The sequence below is a fragment of the Carassius gibelio genome, chromosome A4, assembly GCF_023724105.1.
Source record: "Carassius gibelio isolate Cgi1373 ecotype wild population from Czech Republic chromosome A4, carGib1.2-hapl.c, whole genome shotgun sequence".
Taxonomy (NCBI): Eukaryota; Metazoa; Chordata; class Actinopteri; order Cypriniformes; family Cyprinidae; genus Carassius; species Carassius gibelio.
This window is the reverse complement of record NC_068374.1, coordinates 34,361,068-34,373,516: the sequence shown is the minus strand read 5'-3', so window position 1 is coordinate 34,373,516 and position 12,449 is coordinate 34,361,068. Positions and strand designations below refer to the sequence as shown.

Here is a 12,449-nt window from a genome sequence, read left to right as displayed (position 1 = left end):
ACTTTTCATCAATTTAACACATCCTTGCTGAATAAATGAATTCATTTCTTTCCAATTAAAAATACAATTACTGACCCAAAACTTTTGAACTGTAGTGTATTTTGTTACAAAAGATTTCAGTTTTAAATAAACATTGTTCTCTTTAACTTTTTATCCAGCATTGATAATAAATCAGCGTATTATACCGATTTCTGAAGATCATGTGAGTCTGAGGACTGGAGTAGTGATGCTAAAAATTCAGCTTTGATCACAGGAATAAATTATATTTTAAAGTACATCAAAATAGAAAACCATTATTTTAAATTGCAGTAATATTCCACAATATTACTACTATTATATTACTATGTATTTTTGGTTAAATAAATGCAGCCATGACTTTTGAATCCAAAACATTTGAACCGCAGTTTACAGTACATGCATTCATCAAAATGGTCACATTGTATTAAAATTATTTATCATATTGAACAAAGTGAACAAAACATTGACATCAAACATGAAAATGTATTCATATTACCATACACTGCATGGGTCCAGAAATATGCAAAAAAAAAAATTAAAAAAAAAATTGAGTATTTGTATAAAAAATATTTGTTTCGTTGTTTGATGATGCTCACAACTAAATATTCACAAATACATTCTACCAGAATAATTATCGTTCTGTTTGTGTGCATTTATTTTTTTCCCATGCTGTGTTTATTACAGAATTACAACATGGCATTGGTAAAATAAGAAAATGTATTATTTTGTTAATGCATAAAAATTGCCAGCTTAACATATGCAAAAACATTTGGCCAGATATCGATATCATCAAGTGACCGTAGAATCTATGCTAAAATAACAAAGTTTGCATGATTATATGCATGCGCTTTTAACAGACTTGGATGATTTCATCTGCTCTAGCTGTGGTTAAAGCAGACCTAGCTGAAAGATTACTGAACCTTTTCAAATAAAATGTGTTTTTATACTGTGCCTCATGCATATGTTTCTGCACGACATTAACATTTTCCATAAATTATTTCACTCATTTTTCATAAACATTTCCAGACAGGAAAACTGCTAAATTGTCCGAATGGTGTAGAATTGCCAACCTTGCGACAGTTCCCCCAAAATTTGTTATTGGGAAATGATTCTGTTTACTCATAAACTCTTCCTTGAATATATCTGCACACGTAACGTAAAGGTATATTTAACCATATTCAGTATATTTATTAATTTGTTTATCATTTTTATTAATTTGTTTATCATTTTTATTCATATTTATAGATCTGTTATTATATTATTGTGTGTTCTGTTCTCTTGTTTTCTTAAGTACAACACTTTCCAGTATGCTTAATGTTTATAGACTTTTTTTTATTTCTGAATTACACTGTTGCGCCCTCCTACATTGATTTTTGCGAATTACACTGTCGCGCCCTCCTTTGGTGATTTTTGTGAATTACACTGTCGCGCCCTCCTGTGGTGATTTTTGTAAATTGCACTGTTCCGCCCTCCTGTGGTGATTTTTGTGAAATACAGTGATACAAATTGAGAATTAACTTATCTTATCAAACAAAAATATTTGTTGCTATTTGTTATACGTTGAATCTGAAGGTATTACTATTATCATTACTATTATTGCCCCATGCACGATTGTTGTGTTTCATTTAAAATACACACTTTTAAGCGGTTGTTTTATATTAGTTGTTGGCTTTATTTACTACTTGCCCGTGGTATTTGCTATGAACAATAGTCAAACACACAACTATTTATAATCAATCTTTGTTTCGTGTTCAACGTACCCGGTGATCGACAGGCGCGCGTGCGCGATGCAAAGCGCGCGGTCTGTTGACGTCACTCGCGCGAGACGGCAGTGCTGCTGTACCTGTGTGCGCGCTTAGTTTATTTTTCTGCTTTGTGTCGTTCGTCCGAATTTTTTTTCCTGGAGCCTTTTTTTCTTTCACAGGTGAGATGTAAACAGATTGCTTTTTCGCTTCTTTGCGTGGTGTCATAATTTCTAGTTCGACTTTTGTCTTTTTTGTTTCCTGTTTGACCACATCTTATTTTAGAGTCATTTACACTCAACTTTCAGTATAGTTCAACACTTTTATATTTTAACTACATGAACATGGTTATATAAATCTGCACTGTGGTCTGATAATCGTACTGTACTTCTAAATACTGATTTTATATGTACATATACCTTCTGTTAGTCTGCAACTATAAGATGCAGGTTATGTCAAGAGTAATAAAAGCTTTTATTAGTAATGAATTATGCTTATTTTCAATCTTGTACAGCATTATCTAAAAGTGTAGGCCTATGTATGAAAAAATACTAACATATTTTTGTTTCCTTGTCACACAGTTGATTTAAGATGACCTTGCAGTGGACTGCGGTTGCATCGTTCTTGTATGTGGAGATTGGTGTCCTCCTCATCTTTTGCCTGCCTTTCATCTCCGCTCAAAGGTAAAACGTTCCCTTGTAATCCATGATTTCACTGTTGTCCGCTTGCTTCTTACTGACGTCCTTGTTTGCAGATGGCAAAGTGTTTTCAAGTGGAGCATCTGGAGCCATCTTTCCCAGTTCTGGAACAAGGGCTTTCTCACCATGATAATAATCCTCATCGTTCTCTTCCTCGGTATGTCATTTTCTTGATTTATTTACTGCCATGTCTTAAAGGAATAGTTCACCCCAAAAAATAAAAACAGCTGAGAATTTAGCAATCTAAGAAGTAGCGGCATTTGTATCTTCATCAGATTTGGAGAAATGTACATCTCTTGCTCAGCAATAGATGCTCTGCAGTGAATGGGTGCCGTCAGAACGAGAGTCCAAACATCTGATTAAAACATCACAGTAACCCACACCACTCCAGTACATCAGATCACAACATGTTGTAATATGAATAGCTGTGTGTTTGTAAGACGTTTTAACTTTAAACCATAACGTCTACTCAAAATACAAAGCCATAATAATGCTTAATGATAATGCTTTTCCAGCAAACGTATTTGTTTAGAGTTATTTTGGCTTGTAAACAGTGTTTGATCTGTGCAGATTCCTCTCCTGATTCAGATCAGATGACTTGTTCATTAATTTCTTCCAAACACACAGCTTTTGGCTTTTTAAGACATTAACTGACGGACTGGAGTGCTGTGGATTATTGTGATGTTGCTTGTTTTCATCAGCTGTTTGGACTCTCGTTCTGACGGCACCCATTCACTACAGAGATCCATTGGCGAGCAAGTGATGCATTGCTACATTTCTCCACATCTGATGCAGAAACAAACTCATTTACATCTTGGATGGCCCGAGAATGAGCTGTGTTGTGTTGTAACCTGCTGCAGACGCCCTGCGGGAGGTGAAGAAGTACTCGACGGCTGACCAGAGCAAAGATACCAAGCTTCTCCCCAACATGTTAGACCACATGCACATGAAGCTCTTCCGAGCTCAGAGGAACCTCTACATCTCTGGTTTCTCGCTCTTCCTGTGGCTGTACGCATTAATCGACCTGAATGACATCGCCCACTGTCAGTGTGTCTGGTGATATTGAGCTCTGGTGCTGTTTTCTCACAGTGTCATGAGGAGGGTCATCACTCTGATTAACCAGCTGGCCACGGCTGTGAGCACCAGCGCCGCTCTGCAGACTCAGGCTGACAGCGCCAACAAAGCTGCCAAGAAATACATGGAGGACAATGAGATGCTCAAACAGGTTAAAAGCCTTAAAAAGCTGCAATCCCATGAAACCTGCACCACATTTCACACACAAAAAAACTGATATATAGAAATAACTATTTTCCATTAGGAATCTAACTGTGATTAAAAATGTATTTCAATGAAACCTGCACCACATTTCACCCCAAAATCAAGGGATAGATTTATTGAAATTTTATTTTCAATCAAGAATGTTATTTTCATGAATATAATACAAAAAAGTTTTTATTTTCTGGCCTAAGATAACTATGTTTTTCTTATGACTTCAGGGTGAAATAAGAAAATATGATTAAGGTCAATGAAAATAATCCAAAATCAAAATATATAATTAACAAATAATATTTTCGATATTTTCATGCATTTAATTTTCATGAAAATAATTCAAAAGTTATGAATTTATTCATTTTATATATATATATATATATATATATATATATATATATATATATATATATAGAGTTTGGGGTGAAATATGACCTGGATATATACTTTTTACAGCTGTCACAGCTCAATAATTATCAAGTTATAAATATGATAAACATGGATGAGGAGGAAAAAAATATTTTATCGTCATAAAAATAATGCAAACTTTTTACTTCAATGAAACCAGCACCAAATTTCCACCAACAGTCAAAAGACAACACACAGAAAGAAAAACATTTTCAATTAAGAATTTAATTATCATGAAAATAACATTTATTTAATGTATTTTCTTTTGAGTTTCAGGTAAAATATTACTTGAAAATGAAAGTTATAATCTTGGATGAGGAGGACTAAAACGATTTGTAGCGCTTGAGAGACTGGTGTCCTTAAAGACCATTTAATAATAGAAGTACAAATGACTGTCTTCCTCAGGCACTTACAGAAGATAAAGGAGAAGGAGGGAAGACAGCAGATCCAGAAGAGAACAGACTCCTGAAGAAAGAGGTGCAGAGACTGACGGAGGATCTGAAGAGCAGCACTGATGGTAAAACTCATTCTGCTTCACACTGCACTGACCTGGAGTAGAGGAGCTCTACAAGTTACTGCTGTTTGTTTCTCTGCAGCTCTGAAAAAGACTAAGTCAGATTTGGATGCCATGAAGAAACAAACTGAAGGACTGACCAAAGAATACGACCGTCTCCTACAAGAGCACCAGGAGCTTCAGGTAACACACACACACACACACACACACACATCGAAATTCTAACTAAACATATGATACTATACAAGTGCTTAGACACAAGCTGTTATCATTGAATAAAACTAAACCCGAAAAAAATTTAAAAATGTAAAAATGCATTTCAGTTAGAAGAAAATTAACTGAAATAAAATATAAAAACAAACTTCGAAAATAAATAAAATTTAACATTCGTATAACAAAAGCAAACTTTCTTTTAAAGTTGAAGTACTAAATTTAAAAAAAGTAAACTATGTAGACATTTTTAGCAAAAAAAAAAAAAAAATTATATATATATATATATATATATATATAAATTTAAATAAAATAAATTTATAATATAATATAGTAATTATATATATATATATATATATATATATATATATATATATATATATATATATATATAAATAATTTTCTTTTTAATAAAAAGTTGAAATAAAATGAAAATGGAAAGTATAACTTTCTTATAAAAATAAGCTAAAGTACTAAAAGAACTAACACTTAAAATCTATAGACATTTGATTAAATAAAAAAACATACAAAGATTTCTTTAAATTATTTATAAAATCTACCATATATAAAAAAAATACTGACGAATACTGTTTGTAAATAAAGAAAATTCTAAATTAAATTAAAATATATAACTTGTACTATCAATGCTATTTAACATTATTGTGCATCCTGACAAAAATTTTTAAAAAGAGGTTATTTGTTACAGATAATAAGTAAAACAATACAGAATCGTTGTTTACATAAGCAACTTTTTTTTGTCTTGTTTTGTCTCGTTTTTTTAGAATCAGATGGAAAGTGGACACAAAAAAGACAACTAGCGAAGTGGACGCATTGGAAACCTGTACGTTAATGCATAATGATGACGGTCATGCTCAGTTCCTCTCACACACACTCACCTGGGAGCACCACATACAAACTGTTAGGAGTTCTCTACAGTCGGTTCATGACATCACATCCTGTCAGGTTTCCTGCTCACCACACATTTGAAGAAACCGTTTTCCCAGTTTCCTGGTTTGATGTTGAAGCAATGCAGTGCTGTATTTTGAGATTGCTGCAGAATGTGGCTGTCTGAAACCCAACACTCATTGGTGTTTACAGGAAACTGCATGCAATTTAGTCCAAAAGCCTTCGTGACTGATGTTTGCATGTTGCATTGAAATACCTCGTGTTGCTTTCCTTCTCCTCTGCTAGATTCTCTGCTTTATTTGGTTTAAAAGTGCATCATATCAAACCAGGTTAGTCGAGCAACATCCAGAAACATGCAAACACCAGTCAATAGTCGTACGATTAAAATACATTTCCACAGCAATATTTTCATTCATATTTTCCAAAGACGACATAATGGGAGCCTATCTAAGATCACATACATTACAGGCTGCGTTAGTCATTTGATCAACTTTAATTAAGAAGCAAAACCGTATACACATGAACAACAGGTAAGAGTTAAACATCACAATGAGACAGTCAAACAGTCTGTTAGCGAGCGGCTAGTGTGTTTGTTCTCGATCTGGAGAGGTAGGTCAAGTACACCTGAGTTCAAACGCCGTTAGTTGTCAAACAAATGCTGAAATGTGAAATTCAACCGATTTCACAGTCCAATAGAGATCGTTTCTTACATTTGAGGTAGATGGTTTTGTGCTATTGATGCTTAACATTATTGAATCTTACAAAACATGTCCAGGACATATTGCACCCCAAAATCAAATTATGTTTTGGATAAAGAAAATGAAAGTATTAAGATTTTTTGTTGTAGTTGTAATGCATTTTTATTATAATTTAAAAACGTGTCATTACAATTAAGCACATTTTGATGGAAGCATGTTTCTGGCATGGGATAAACATCAAAGGTAATTGTGACTTTTATCTTACAATTCAGACTTTTTTCTCAGAATTGCAAGAAATAAACTCACCGTTGTGAGAAAAGAGTCACAATTGTGAGATAAAAAATCACGGTCATCTTTAAAAAAAAAAAAAAAAAAAAAAAAATGTTAGTCCGTTTATATTTTGCTATTGATTTTTATATCTCCTCTTACATTTTATATTCACGTCCCACAATTCATTTTTTTTTGCTTCTCAGAATTGTGAGATATAAATGGCCTTTAGTTCTTAAGACTGCAAGGCCGAAAAATGTCCAGATGCATTAAACTGATGACAGTTGTTCATTTTCTTTATGCAAAATATAGCTTGCCTTTTTTTTTTTTTTTTGATTGTAGGGTTAAATCCGACCTGGACTTGTTTTGGTGAGATTTTCTCCGTTATTGGTGAGGGGTGGGTATTTTATCTAATTGTTTGCCTATTCTAGTCACAAAATTACAATTAAAACTATTTAAATTTAGACTATCTAGATTAAAATACTGTGAAAATTATCCTGCACTGTAAGAAAAACAAAAAACGATGCTAAATCAGATTTTTTTGTGGTAAGATTATAATTCCCTCCCATTTACTGAGAATTAGCCGTCACCCGCCCTGTGGGCGCTGAAAACCATGCTGTCAGTTCATGCATCTATGATGCACAGGGCTTCCACACTCACTTCCTCTCCCTCAGACGCAGAAAAATCAGGGAGAAAACTGAACCTGTCATTGCTATGCAAGATGGGATGTCTGGCTGATTCCCTAAGGATTGAAAATGAAATGCAATGTCTTATAAAGGGGATTGTTTATGCATTTGTTGTATTGGGATCTTCCTGTTAAATGTGGTTCGAATATGCTATTTTATTAATCTTATGTTCTTCTAATGGGAGAAAAAAATGACCTGCCTAAGTGCCTCGTTTACATTTTGCTGTGATTGTATATGCCATTTTCACGATTAAAGCGAAAAACGCTGCTCATTGTAGTTCTTTCTCGAAATGTAGTAAATCATTTATTTTTAAAAGAACCTATCTAATCTTTCACATCAATGCATTTTTTTTTTACACATCAGGATATGCACTTTAAAGTATACAAAAAAAACATATCAGCAAATAAAATTATATACTGCCTAACGTTAAAGCAAGTAATAAATGCCACTCATCTTATTTGCTTTACAAGTCACAAAGAAAAATGCTTATTTAACTGGTGAACTTCAGTTCATTATATACAAATATATAAAAGAACATTATTTGCGAATCTGAGGAACAATTGTTCGAACGACCTGAGAATAGACCATGTTGACTTTGCTTTCTTGCACTTTTTGTGTTTTGTTTTTTTTGGCACAGGAATGCACCCGTTCACACGTAACAACACACACACACACACACACAAGGACATCGCACAACATCGATCATGAAGATGATGACTTGCATACCACGGCATCACACACCTGTTTGCACGGTTCCTTAAATAGAAGGTGACACTGAAAAGCACAACAGTGACGCAAATTCGAGATTTCCAACAGCTTAGTCAACCTATACCCTGCTTAACAAGGCCTAATTATATTAAGCACAGTGTCGTGGTCAACTGTTTCAGGCATCTATCTGTGTGTATGACAGAAGAGCGAGATGCAACAGACGTGATCATGAACCCACAAGGTATAATCATGGTAATCTTATAGGGCCTGTGCACGACGATGGCTTAAATGAGAGGAAATCCAATGCTTAATTGCCTCTATTTAGGGCGTCAGATGCTTCTAAAAGCATCTTTACGTTAAATCCCAACAAGTTAGGGAGTTTGAAAGACATTCTTCTTCTTCTTTTGTTCCCCAAAACATCATGTACATTCAATAAATACTTCTACTTTATCAAAAACAACTTATTTGACATCATTTACATGAGTCCGATTGAAGGTGAAACATCACGGCCCTGTTGCTCCCTGTGCAGGCGTGCATGCATGTGCACAAACGTCACAAACGCGTCTCCCGTTCCGGGTCGTAATCTGAAGTCCGCGGGCATTGATCCGAGTTACAGCTGTTGTTTTCTTCTTTCCTGAGGGCCTGCAGTTCGCCGGCCGTGGCCCCTGTGCCTCCGTTTGTGAGCGTCATGTGCTCTTGCCTCCGAACGTGCCGTCGTAACACCACCAGACCCAGGATGCACAGCAAGAAGGAAGCGGTCCGTAAACCCAGCGTCAGGCCCAGATATGCTATCCTGAAAATACAGGATAATCAACTGAACATAATTATAAGACTATATATTACACAGGTCTTCTGAAAGTTCTTAAATTGGAGCAGAATGTCTTTAATTCATAAACTCATGGCATGTTGCATGCATTGCAGAAAATTAAATCATCTCAGTATTTATGCATTCCAATACCAAATGTAATTAAATCAAGATGTTAACTTGAGATGCATATAAAATAATGTCTTCAGGAATTGTAACCAATTAAGTGAGTTAATGCTTAATACAAGAACAAATATCTGTCAGTGGAATATGAAAACATCCCTTTGTATTGGGTTGATTTTAATTTTTTTTGTAGTCCAGTTTTGTTCTTTTTTTAATCTAAACCTACTTCACTTTGATTAATTTCTTAAAAGATTTATTATCTTAAAGCTGCAGTCGGTAACTTGTGACGCTCTAGCGGTTAATAAACAGAACTGCTTGCGTCTTGCGGAAGAACATCGTAGCCGGAACTACTTCTCTCTGTTTATGTCTATGAAGAATCACAAAGGTACTGGGTTACTCCCCGAAGCACTCTAAAATAGTCCGAATATAAACACTTATTATAGGTGCACCCTAGCGATTCTAGTGACAAAGCCAGAGGAGCTTGATTTTTTCACAGATTATCTGTCTCATATTCTACTGTCAGGACATAATGACAAGTTTAACAAATATGTAAAAAATATATTTTTACAAAGTAACCTACTGCAGCTTTAAATCACTTTGCTTCTCAAGGAATCCTAATGTAAGAATCATTAGACATTTGCAATGAAAACCGATAAAAATACTGAGAAAAAAAAAAATATCACTCTTTTTGCAATGTGATAAGAAGGTACATAACCCCCCCCATATTCTAGCACATCTATTCAAGCTTCAAGCCACTTCTTGTTTCTTACAGTGAATTAAAAAAGTAATGGAGAGCTGTGGAAAGTTGTATTTTGTGCTCCCTAGACATTTACATTTAGAGAACATATTGACATAATTGCATTCCCTTCCATTTATTCCTTTCATTTTCTTTACTTATTCTAAAAAAGGGGTTATTTTTACTTTGATCAAATCTGCAGAAACACTGATAAACAGAATCTAACGTACGGGAGAATTTCAGTTTGTAACATTGTCCTTGTTACAAATGACTTTAGTAATAACAATAAATGATGCATAGCTGCGTGCAATAACCCTAAACCAAACCATAATGCTAACCCTACAGTAAGTACTTTAAATACATTTTTATTCTGTACTTAAATGTGCAAATGCACTTTAAAAAGGACATTGTAACTGATTTTCATATTACAGCATTACACTATACAAGATGTTTACATGCAAACATCTTTCTGAATTAATCCAACCCGATGAAGGAAATGTTGCAATGCAATTTGCATATTCCTTTATACATGCATTACATGTATTGTGCACAAAGGAGAAAGCTAACATATGTCAAGAGTGTTTTTTTTTTATCAAATATTTAGTTAACATTCAGTCCAAGATGTAAAATGCATGTAAACGTACACATCACGTGCAAAGTATTTCTGAATCCAGTTGTGAAAATGATTGAATTCCGGTGTTTACATGTTTAATTTTTCCACTGAACAGATTTTTTCAGGTCTACATCAGAGATTTATTTCAAATCAAGCTCATTTGAATCGATGGAGATGATTACATGATGGATTTTCAGTCTGATTGAGACATGCATTTTTATTTATTTTGAAAACCTGTATTTTTGCATAAGCTAAAATAAGTGAGTTGTATTTTTTTTTACAGTGCACTGCAAATCTGTAAGTCAAGTGTGTTGAAGAGCTGAGTACCTGTAGGCAGTGGTGTTGTAGATTCGACAGGCTCCTCTCCCTCCACATTTCTTCTGACCCCATTTCAGACAAGTGGTGTCTATGATGGCTCCGAAGTATATAGGAGCTGGGATTCCAGCTGAGGAAGGCAAAAAACACCACACCATCCACTACTGCTTTAAAACTAATCAGCATTACCACTGACTCCAAAATGATTGAGCAGAGACGTCAACCGCAGAAAACACCAGAGCGTCTCTCACCTAGAGTGCGTGTCGTCAGTGTGTGAAAACCCAAAGCTAAAGACTTCAGCTGAGGTCTGATGCATCTGTGGATGAAACCAGAGAAAGAGCGGATTATTTCCTTTTAGAATAATAATAAGAAAACATGTTTGACAGATGTACCGATTACAAGAAATAGGACATACCAGTAGTTTAAGATTCCATGTAGCAAAAATTTTATGTATATATAATTAATTGTTTTTATTTATTTATATAATATTTTCATTGTAATTAATAATAATGATAGATTAAATAATTGCATAAATTGCATATTGACCATTGATTAAATAATTGCATAAAGTGATGTATTGTGAAAAATTAGGCAATGATACTATGCTTATTTAAATTTTCATATGTGGCAAAAAAAAGTGTATATATATATATATATATATATATATATAATACTTTTTATGCATTAAATAAAGTGCAATGATTACTGTATTTATGAAAATAAATAGAAAAATAGGGCTGATTTTTGATTTTTCATATGAAGGCATTTGCAAATCATTCATAAAATACTGCAAAAAGTTAGACTACAATACTATGTTATTTTGTATTTTTACATGCCAGCAAGAAAAAAGCAGGTATTATTATATTTTGTTGGAAAAAACAATTTTAATCTTTTTTTAATCTTATTTTTTTTTATAAAATAATATGCATTGATGAATTGTACACAAGACCAGAAACATTTATTATGATTTTTGTTTTGTTTTGCATATTAACCTAACCTCTTTTATGAAACTACCAAAAATTGCTAACACTAGACAACCTCACATCAGCAATATGTGGTTTTCTTGATCCACTGTATTTGAATAAAGAAATGTAAAATACTGTTGGTAATTTATACTATTAAACAAGAAAAAAGCTGCAAAAAGCATTCTAGTTTGTTAAAATAAAATCTTCAACAAAGTGTTGATGAATTGTGCATAAGAACAGAAAATAAATAAAAATACAAATAAATTGCTTTTAATTTCTAACATGTTGAACAAAAGTGAACAGATCGATTTCTGTAGAATCAAGTCAAAAGACAATTTCACAACAGCAATATGCAGATGACTTCATCCAAACTAATCACGTATTCTCTCAAAAGCTCATTCTCATGAATTTTTATTTCACCAAACAAAGCTGCTGCTAAAGCCCTGGTGCTAAAGCTTTTCCTTTCAAGACACAAGTCTGATTACTGAACGATCAGGAACTTAACACGACAGCTTTGACTAAGACTAAGACGAGGAATAATGAGGGGAAAATCACATTAGTGTCACCAACACATGCTGGAGGTTTTCATCTATTATCTGCTTGAACTGAAAGAGAGAAAAAAACCCACATAAAAACCTTTCTATTATCTGAAATGATAACAATTCAGCATGTAAACGAAACATTCACCTTAACAAGACTTCATATATGCAATATTTATTTCATAAATGGAATGCTACATTTCTCCAAATATGGTGAAGAAACAAACTC

General features: G+C 33.7%; 2 protein-coding genes across 4 annotated transcripts in view; one reads left to right on the top strand and one right to left on the bottom strand.

Annotated features, from left to right (window-relative positions):
* Positions 1–1,791: 1,791 nt before the first annotated feature.
* LOC127978961 (B-cell receptor-associated protein 29) lies at positions 1,792–7,692 on the top strand. 2 transcript variants are annotated; one of them, XM_052583995.1, is made up of 8 exons: positions 1,792–1,942; positions 2,342–2,443; positions 2,515–2,615; positions 3,319–3,466; positions 3,548–3,683; positions 4,541–4,652; positions 4,732–4,832; positions 5,642–7,692. In XM_052583995.1, exons 2-8 carry the CDS (start codon positions 2,352–2,354, stop codon positions 5,675–5,677), a joined length of 726 nt encoding a protein of 241 aa, XP_052439955.1. In that variant the 5' UTR covers positions 1,792–1,942; positions 2,342–2,351; the 3' UTR covers positions 5,678–7,692. The 2 variants fall into 2 exon arrangements, with proteins under 2 accessions (XP_052439955.1, XP_052439963.1); XM_052584003.1 differs by having other exon boundaries at positions 1,819–1,949.
* LOC127978948 (solute carrier organic anion transporter family member 1C1-like) overlaps positions 6,619–12,449 on the bottom strand; it is a 33,693-nt gene continuing 27,862 nt past the window's right edge. For both annotated transcript variants that reach the window (XM_052583982.1, XM_052583973.1), the window contains exons 13-15: positions 10,968–11,032; positions 10,729–10,846; positions 6,619–8,917 (exon numbers count right to left, since the gene is read on the bottom strand). In XM_052583982.1, the coding sequence (XP_052439942.1) occupies positions 8,677–8,917; positions 10,729–10,846; positions 10,968–11,032 (424 nt within the window). In that variant the 3' untranslated portion in view covers positions 6,619–8,676. The remainder of the gene's footprint in view (positions 8,918–10,728; positions 10,847–10,967; positions 11,033–12,449) is intronic.

Excerpts from the sequence above, each read along its gene's own strand:
- LOC127978961 (XM_052583995.1), top strand. The coding sequence starts at position 2,352 with ATGACCTTGCAGTGGACTGCGGTTGCATCGTTCTTGTATGTGGAGATT. Across the intron at positions 2,444-2,514 it reads CCTTTCATCTCCGCTCAAAG|ATGGCAAAGTGTTTTCAAGT; the intron begins GTAAAACGTTCC and ends CCTTGTTTGCAG. Across the intron at positions 4,833-5,641 it reads AAGAGCACCAGGAGCTTCAG|AATCAGATGGAAAGTGGACA; the intron begins GTAACACACACA and ends TCGTTTTTTTAG.